This window comes from Miniopterus natalensis, chromosome 1 (genome assembly GCF_054644295.1).
Source record: "Miniopterus natalensis isolate mMinNat1 chromosome 1, mMinNat1.hap1, whole genome shotgun sequence".
NCBI lineage: Eukaryota > Metazoa > Chordata > Mammalia > Chiroptera > Miniopteridae > Miniopterus > Miniopterus natalensis.
The window spans coordinates 120,377,845-120,387,742 of NC_142081.1; the positions used below are offsets into that span (position 1 = coordinate 120,377,845).

At 37.1% G+C, this 9,898-nt stretch overlaps 1 protein-coding gene across 2 annotated transcripts in view; it reads left to right on the top strand.

The window, feature by feature from the left end:
• Nucleotides 1-9,450, top strand: part of PLXDC2 (plexin domain containing 2) — a 401,646-nt gene extending 392,196 nt beyond the window's left edge. Inside the window, exons 14-15 of one of the 2 annotated variants that reach the window (XM_016224708.2) lie at nt 3,567-3,721; nt 7,477-9,450. In XM_016224708.2, coding sequence (XP_016080194.2) covers nt 3,567-3,683 — 117 coding nt within the window. In that variant the 3' untranslated portion in view covers nt 3,684-3,721; nt 7,477-9,450. Of the gene's footprint in view, nt 1-3,566; nt 7,051-7,476 lie in introns of those variants that run through there. The other variant, XM_087825356.1, reaches the window with a different exon arrangement.
• Nucleotides 9,451-9,898: the final 448 nt, after the last annotated feature.

The following is a 9,898-nucleotide window of genomic DNA, read 5'->3' on the forward strand; positions in this document are numbered from 1 at the left end:
ATGATTTTCACTTATAAGGAAAGCTTTGAACACCTGAAGATCAACATAGAAAAGCAATTTCAGTTAAGACTATAAATTTCTCTTAAATTTAGAAATCCCAAATGTTCGTGGAGAGGCAGGAGGGACAATGATCTGAAGAGCTACCATACAGAGGAATTTTTAAATCACGATTTTTTTCCACAAAGTTAAAAATTATCTCAGGCAAGCAGGCATAAGGATCTTATGAGTTTAGAGGACAAACCCTTAGATAATGTTTTACAAGGGAAGAAACAAAGGCCCAGAAAAATCAGGTGATTTAAGATTGTATAATTGATTTGTGTGATAAGTGAAAGTATTCTAGAAAGAAAGCAGAATTTTGGTAAAGTTATTACTCTTTGTTTGGTATCTTTAGGGCTAAAATGGAGATATCTAGGAAATGTAAAAGAATGTAAAATCAGACCAAATTTTTAAAACCCCAGTTGTATGATATTTGTTAGAGTTCATTATGAATTTTAAGATATTATTATCCTAAAGGTCTTTTCTTTTAACCTAGGCAAAACAGCAGGAGTAAGTATAAATTTTTCAGTTTTGCAAAATAAAACAGTAACGTTGAATAATTTTGTAGCTGGAATATACCTGTTCTATTTTGTTCAACTTTAGAGTGTTTATTTGAAACCTATATCAAATTTTGCCTCCTCATATTTTCCTCACCTTTCCAATCTACATTGAAAATCCCTTTCCCCTGAAATGGAATTTATCTCCCATCAGAACCAGAAACTATGTTCCATACCTTTCTTTGGTTGTATGTCCTTCAACACAACATGTAGCACCACACTAGACATTTCTGGTGTTGCACATAATCTGTGCATTCTCTTTGCCCCAATAATTCCACTTCTGAGAGCTTATAAAAGGAACAAATGAGAAATATATTCATCAGGTGAGCAGCAGAGATATTCATTGTAACATTATTTGTCAAAAAATTTGGAAAACTACCTCAGATATCAAGTCAACTATATAAATCATGATTTAGTTACACATTATATACTCTACAGACATTTAAAATAATTTTGTAGAGGGATAGTTCATGGATTTTTTAGTGTGTACTTAAATGGAAAAAAAGGAGCACTTAAAACAGTCTGTACACCCCTGGCCAGTGTGGTTCATTTGGTTAAGCGTCGTCCCATGCACCTAAAGGTCGCTGGTTCATCCCCCAGTCAGGTGCTTACCGATTGATGCTTCTCTCTCACATCGATATTTCTCTCTCTTTCTCCCCCACCCTCGCTTCCCCTTTCTCTAAAAATCAATGAAAACATATTTTTAAAAAAAACAAAACAACAGTATGTGCACTGATTTAATGTCTCTAGAAATGCATATAAGTGGTAGACACTTTTAGTTGAAGCAAATTATGTCTGAGTAGCAGGATCTTTAGTAATTTTAAATGTTGTTGGGGTATGTCTGTGGTTTTTTTCTGTAACAAATAGTTAAAAAAAAAAGTCAAGAGAAAAATTTTAAGGCTATGTAATTAATTCAGAAAATAAAAGTTAGTATTATGTTAACAGAGGAAGCTTCACTGTCCAAAATTTTTGCACTTTATTTTGAGGACTTCTGTGATGAGCTCGCAAAGTATGCGGTAAACATTGACATTAATCCCACAATCTTTTCACCTAAGACAGAGAATAATTAACTCAGTGTCTCTGGCTTATTAACAGAATACTGAAGTTGTTGATAACGTTATATTTTTAAGACTGAAATAAAAATAGAACCATGTTCACAAATTTCACATGAGCTATATACAGACCACTGAATTTTAAGAATGACGTTCTAGGGTGGGGAGAATTAACTTTGAAAGTAGATAGATCTCATTTTAAATCTTGGCTGGCTCTGCCATTGCTAGCTTTACAAGTTTGAGCAAAATGTAGATGATTGAGTTGTGCATATCAAATGAGATCATATATGTAAGTCACCTAGTACAAAGCATGAACTGCTGTTAGGAGCTTAACAAAATATAACTTTCACAGGCGTCATTCTCCTCATCTGGGTCGGACACTAGCGCTAGTTCACAGGGTTGTACTTCCCGGCTGGAGTCATAGGCCGGGTGGGCCTTGGAAAGGCGGGGATTCAGAGCAAAGACTTGGTTGTGTTGCTTGACTCCAGGCAGGACTAGGGCAGCTGTGACTTCAGAAGCCTATCTGTGAAGCCACAGGAACCAGAGTAGGGTTATAAATAGTGAGTACAGTGGCAGAGAGGTGTTTTCCCGCAAACAGGAGTGACCACGAGCTTCAGGTCCATCTGCCTAGAGATGCTTTCTATATTTCCATTGATGATGATTTTTAGTCCAGCAAAGACACACTATTTTGCTACCTAACTCTCTCTTAGCTTTAATGTTCTTTTGGAAAATAGGATAATTCAGTTCCACTTACCTCATGGGACTTAATCAGCTAACATATAAAGCATTCTGACCACATAATGTTACATGGACAGCACATAATATTATTAGAAGACAGAATGTAATTACTTGATTGCCATTTTTCCAGAAAGTAGAGCTAACCCCCATTCCTACCTGATGTGAAAATTATTCTATAGCCATTAATCATTGACATTGGAATGTAACTGACAAATCTAGAAAGCTGCCAAATGCAGCTGATAACGAACTACACTGATAACTAACATTTTTCACATTAAAATTCTTTAGATAGAAATAAACTCCTTTCAATATGTGTTATCTTATTTAATCTAAAATTGCAGACACTCGAATAAATGGGTAATAGTTTCTAGTGTCATTGTGACCATGAAATGCATTTTAGTGTTTCCTGTGCTGTAACAGTAATTTATTTCTATTTGTAAGTCACTGGAGGTTTGTTTGATGGATGGAGTGCTGGGGAGACATGCACTCTTTTGTCAATATGAATAACCTGTATTTTAGGACTAATGTCTATATGGGCAATTATTTAGTTCATAGGTTCAGGATGGTTCATGGCCCCTGATGCTGGATTCAGTTTTCAGGGCATGACATCTGTTAATTTTCAAGCACATAATGTCATATATATGAAGTCTTAGCTTAATAAATAATTTCTTAAGATATTAAGTAGTTCCCCCCTTAGTTTATTTGCTAGAAAATCTGGCACCTAATCTTAAGGACTCTTTAAGTAGTCTGCAGAATTTTATGGCCCTGTGTTTTGAGTGAATTCATAAATAAAATGAAGTAATGCCATTATTGACTTCTGGAGAAGAGAAAGTGTCAGCGGCTACATATTAAGAAGACTTGTTTTTTACTGCAGTTCATTTTTGCCTAGTTATTTTTGGGTATTGATAGGATCTTTTAGATATAAATATGCATAAGGCATAAAGCTTACCTTTGAGAAGCTCTCAATCCTGTGGAGGCAGGTATGGCAAATGCCTGTCACCTAAGAGTTGCTGATGGCACCATAGTGGAAATTCAGGCATGGGGCTTTGTGGTGGTCATAAGAGATAATATCACATGCTACTAAATTTAATTCAGAAGTTAATCTAAACTATTTGACAAATATATTTTTCTTCTGATGCGGTCATCACCCTGGTGTTCATTCTTTTTTCATTTTCTCTTGTAGAGACGCCCAAGCAGATGGCCTGCGATGAAGTTTCGAAGAGGTTCTGGCCATCCTGCTTACGCTGAAGTTGAACCAGTGGGAGAGAAGGAAGGTTTCATTGTATCAGAGCAGTGCTAAGATTTCTCGGACAGAACAGCACCAGTGCTGGCTTACAGGTGTTAAGACTAAAATTTTGCCTATACTGTTAAGACAAACAAACAAACACACACACAGAAGAGCCCTAAGCAGCTGTAGCCTGAAGGGAATAAGATTTTTGGACAAGCCCAGCCCAGGAAGGGTAAAAGAAAAACTAAAATGTATACAAGATACCACTTACCACTGAACATAGAATTCCCTAGTGGGATGGCATCTATAGTTCACCCAGAACACCTCCTGTGGACTTATCAGAATTACGACAAGATTACAGTGCCATTGGCTTAGGTGCAGGGTTGCAAAGGGATCGAGAACAAACATACTAATAACAAAGCTTTAGTTCACAAGGGATCTACACCTTTGGTTCAAATATTCTCCTCTGATGTCTCAAAGATAACTGTGTTCCAAAGCCTGAACCCTTCCACCCAAAAGAGCAATGATGAATGTGGCGATTGCTGAGAAAAATAGCTCATGCAGGAACAAAAACAAACACAAAATGAGAGATTTTCTATCTTTTCTTCAGATGTGTGGCCAAAGAATTGTGTTTTTCTGGTCTAGATCTACCTGTTGCAACAAGTTCATGACTTTGTAGGATGGATCTTTTCCCTGCGCAGGAGGTTTGGCCTGTGCTCCCCCCTTCCTTGTTAATGAATGCCCTTTCTATGAGCTGTGACAGAATCGCCAGGCTCTTAGCTAAGGATCAGGAAAGAGGCCGTAGCACTTGAGGCTTTCCATTCTCGCTCCTCAGAACAAAACTTCTGATTTGTTTTACGAAGAGTTGCCTCCATTTCCCAACTGTGAAGTCCTATGAAGCCACAGTTGCTCTTGGCTGAAGGAAACAAAAGGATGACTAGTTCCTTGATCATGTTTTGAAACAAAAATGTTACGGGATTCTAAGTATATGGGTATTTTTTTTTACTTTTTGCCATTTAAGTACTAAAGGCCCATTTCATTGTCGATTCCTTTCTAAGAAGCCATTCAAGTCAGCATATCCCTGGTGATAAAAAAAAAAAAAGAAAGAACCCTGCTGAATCATACAGTAATTTTCTTTAAAGCACATAGTAGTTACATAAATATATATAAATATATTTTTGTTTATAACTAACACAAGGCAGGCTCTTGTGACTCTAAGAGTGCATTTTTGTCATCAAGACAAAACAAATGCAAGGTGCATTACTGCATACTTCCATAGAGTTGTAAAATAATCCTTAATATTAGAATATTTTTATGTCACTTAGCAAAAGTGGTTCAATTGGCTGCAGTGCCGATCATTGTCCTGCCTTTTCGAGCCACCCTTTCACTCACATCAACCCCCTCCCTCCCTGGCCAGACGAACAGATGCCAAAAGCTCCTTAAATGGAGCTGTCATTTGCCCGGTAATGAAAATCCAGGTTTTTAAATTCCCCCCTGAACGAAGATAGAAAAGGCATCCCTCTGAGGAGGAGAGTGATTAATATATATACTGAGCTCCTAAAGTTTAGAATTCAGGTACTGTGTGTACAGTTTCATCACCATCTTCACCCATGAGACTTGCATCCTGCGCCAAGAAGCTGTTGGGTTTCGTGGGGCACAGTGTCTACCGTTTGCAGATTCGGGTGTCAAGAAGCAGAGGTCTCTCAAACAGCACTTTACTAACAGCTTAACATCTCGTACACAGTGTCTGCACTGAATGACATCAGTTCACTAACAGTGTCATATTTATCTGCACAACTGTCTGATGTAAACTAGTGCCATTTTCCATCACATGTATTTCGCTGTATATTTTTAAGTACCTGATGAGGGTGGTAATTTTCTCCTAACCTACTTAGGTAATAATCACATACAAAATTGACAATTAAGGTGATTGAAGGATGTGATGACAATCTCTCTGCCGTAGCTTCGTTCGGTTTATATGAAATAGCCCAACTTGTTTCTTGTGGAGTAGGGTTTGATCAGCTAGCGATAACCAAATGACTTGCCAATGTAACTGGTGCAACTGGTATTCTACAAAGACATAACGGACACATAGACGATTCCTTTTAGGATAAGATGATGCTTCTTTCACTAGCTTTTGTGGTAGGTGTGGCTTCTAATATAGCAGTTGATTGACAGTTATATAAATCCTGCCTATATATCCAACTTCTTACACAATTCTTTGAAATAGTAATGTTATCTTTATACTCTCCCATCTTCCATTTTTGATTCAAAAGAATTGGCATTTTTGTAGAAAAACGTAAAACCCTCTGAATTGTTCAGTGAACTAAAGTACCAAGTAATAAATACAACTTTTTGGAAGGCAAGAGGCTGCCAAAGTGTGGGAAAGCTTCCTAACAGAACTACAAGTGCAAGGCGGTGAGAAGTTGCTGTTTATATGAATCTTTTGGTGGTAAGGGGAAAGGCTGGCTGAATCCCTTTTTTCATGAAACTTTCATTCTATTTTATATGTCTCTGTTTTGTTCTTGGTGCCTATTTATTGAAAAAGAAGAGCAAACATACACACAGTTTCTGAATTCAAAATAGCTGCTGATGCTTTGAACCGCACTTGTATTATGTATTAGAAAGGGTGCACCTGTACATTGCTTAATAAACTATGAACATAGACAATAACAAGTTTAAAAATTAAAAATAGCAAAGGAGCACATGCAAACTTCCAGAGAAATCAGGTAAATGGTGCTATACAGGAAGTTAGGTATTTCGTCTTAGTTATTTGTAAAAATAATATTCAATGATTAGATAAAGGTATTAAAAGTCAAGAAAAACATCTTAAGCCAACCATATAGCAGTGACCACAATGTTGGTTTGTTTATGAAAGGTTTGGACTTCCAAATATACTAACAAATAGAAAACTAAAGATACACAATAGCCCACAATTAACCCCCAGTTATCATTTTAGTTTGAGATACCTAGAGCATTTGCTAATCTGTCACATGTAGCTTCTAGAGCTAGGGTGTCCAATATTTTGTTCCCTAGCTAAATGTGGTTATTAAATGTAAGTTAATTAACATTATATAAACATTTGGTTCTTCAGTCACAGCCACATTCAAGTGCTCACTAGCCACTTGGCTTGTCGCTACCATATTGGACAACACAGAACATCCCCATCATCACAGAAATTTTTATCATGTGGTGGGTGCTATAGAGGTATTCCCTTTCTATCCCCCCCTTTGAAGAAAAAGGAGGAAAGAGAGAATATTTAGTAGTTCTTGGCTATATCTGAGCATTTTGATCTTAGAGAAGCATGATGGAGTAATGAGAAAAACTCACAACCCAGCTGACCCAGCTTTGAGTCTCCATTATGTTCTTTTGGCAAAATCACTTTAACCTTCGTGAGTCACAAGTTGCAATTTGAGAAAATAAAAATACTTTTATCCTGTCTTCCTTGCAAGATTATTATTATGCAGATTGACTAAATGTACAGATGTACAGGCTTTTAAAACCTGACATCAATGCCACCCGAATAAAGCACAGCTTTGGTCCAGTACCGGTGCACAAGTGCATTCAAAGGAAGAAAAGTTCATCAGCCCACAGAGCATTCGAAGACAATTTCAGATCTATACATTTCTTGAGAAAATGCCAAAGGAGAATACCACACAGCAAAATTACTTAAGATTCTTTATCCCCATCTCAATATTTTCTCTTACTATTTCCTCTGCATAACATCTCTCCCAACTGTCTGTCCTCTCCCACCCCAAAATCCCTCTCCCACCCCAAAATCTTCATTCTTCAACTGACTCAGTTCTTTATTATGTAGAGTCATTTAGCATCTCTAATTTCTGATTTTCCAATTTATTCTTCACAGCAAAGGGAGGCCCAGGAGCTGACCAGCAGGCATCTCTTTAGAAGGAAACACCTCTAACACAAGTAACTTTTAAGTATTTCTTTTATCCCTGTAACACAAATGTAAGGGGCTGTCACATTAAAATATAAACATATGGAACTTAATTTAAATTGTAAAAATTTGCAAATGAAGACTGTATAAAAGTAATAAAATTAATTTAAATTATGCTAACATGCAGATAATATATATTCTTGGATTAGTATAATTTATTAAGTTTTTGGCAACATAAAAAATCGTATGTTATTTTCACATCCTGAAGAAGGGTAGATTTGGTGATGCCCATAGGGTCTCCTGTATGTTTGAGAAAAAGTTTTGCTAGAAGCCATGCCGTGGTTCAAGACACTTCTTCTATTCCATGCTAAGAAATGAATATTTAAGTAAAATTAACTGAAAAAGAGATCCTGCTGCTGTGGCTTCTTCCTCCTGTGAAACATTTGCTTTGTATTTCTTCAGACATTTTCAGATATTTTATTACAATGTGCTTTCCTAATTTCAAAGGATTGCTCTTGCTTTTCCCCTCCTATCCCTTGACATCACATCTGTATGCCAGAATCCTAGGAGGTCATCTAATTCAACTTTTTCATTTCCCAGGTCAGAAAATTGAGGCCCGGAGAGAAAAGTAATTTTCCCATTGTCAGAACTAGGTGTTGAACTTGAAATTCCTGTCAGGTTATTTTTGTTGCGATTCTCCTTGCCTACACCCCTTTGTCAGCATGGGAGGCCAACTAAGCAGCTCAGAAGGGTCCTCTAAAAATTAGCTTTCTTTGCCGCATGAGTGCCTGCTCTGTCCTTTAGAACAGGGGGCCGATCTTCCTCTGTCATGTTGCTGTCTTAAAAATGGTGCCATTTTAATAACAACCTGTGATCTCAAGTTCTAGCTATTACAGGGTCTTTATTTGGTTTCTCATGTTCCTTCCCCTCCACGCCAACCTGTGACTAAGTTAATACTATTTCTCCTTTGCCATTTAAATATTTTCTGCCTTTGTTTTACTTCTTCCCCGTTGTTCCTGAAAATGAATGATATTCATAGCAGATTTCCTTACCATTTATATAATCCTAATTTTTATTTGCTTTTTAAACTGTCTGAACTTTTTGCCCTAAGAAGGTGTTTTTTTGAGCAAATATTATGAGGTCTGTGGCATTACCTATTACATATATACTCATATTACATTGTGTTTACGAAGCACTTTATGTTTTAAAGAGCACTTTCATTCATTCCTTTACTTGTTTATTCATTCAACCATTCAATCAACTTAAATATTTACTGAACATCTTGTGGTATATAGTAATAAATACAAATAGTGATCATTGTAGTATGGTAAAATCCTCAAACACAATCTGGCAAGTAAGTATGATCAATATTATTACTCTATCCAATTTCCAGTTCCAATTTCCTATTCCACTTAGATAAGGAACTATCAAGTATTTGCCTGAAGGATGTTTGCGAAATATGGTACGTCATTGCACGCACATCTGTGCAGTTTGCTCTGTTTCAAATGATCCTTTAGTTTCATTAATGAGAAGAGCTATTCATCCAAAGTCATCCCAGACCCAGGAGGATTATCCAGGCCACCTGAATTCTTTCTGACTAAACATAATAGTTCACTTTCTTGCACCAGTATTTCTGTTGCGCTTTCTCAAATTATCATCATATCTTTAAGATATTCCAGAAGCTCCAGTGTATCAAAGAGGCATTTGCACTTTAGGTGTGTGTGGCTGTTTGTCATTTATTAGACTGCCTCAGGCATTCTCAGTCTCAGCACTATTGACAATTTGGGACCCAATACTCTTTGTTGGGGTGTGGGGGTGGAAGTCATCCCGAGCATTGTAGGTTGTTTGGAAGTTTCCAGGGCTTCTATTGACTATATGCCAGGAGTGCTCGCTCTCTCTCGCTCTCTCCCTCTCTCCTTTTCTCTCTGTCATACACACACACACACACACACACACACACACACACACACACACACACACTCCAGTTGTGACAATTAATGTCCTCTGGGGTGGGATTGGGAAATCTGCTAGATTAGCTCTTGTGCAAAATATATCAGGAGAAAGAAAGGAAATTTTCTCTTTCCCCTCTCACATTTTTATCATAGGTTTTTATTTACAGTAAGACTTGGAATCATAAACTCTTTGCCTTAGAAAGGATTGTCAAGTATCACTAAATCAGCCACAATCCAACATCATCCTTATCTATTTCTCCAACTCTTGGTTTTACAAACTTTTTGAGAGAAGATGGGAAGATTGGTTATCCCTGGAAGCTCGGAGATTGACTTTTTGGTAGCTAGAGATAAGGCTGTTTGGCAGTAGGTTTACTGCTGTAACAGCTGCTGTGGTGATATTTTCTTCACTTTGTGGATTTGGTGTCACAAAACTACAGTAT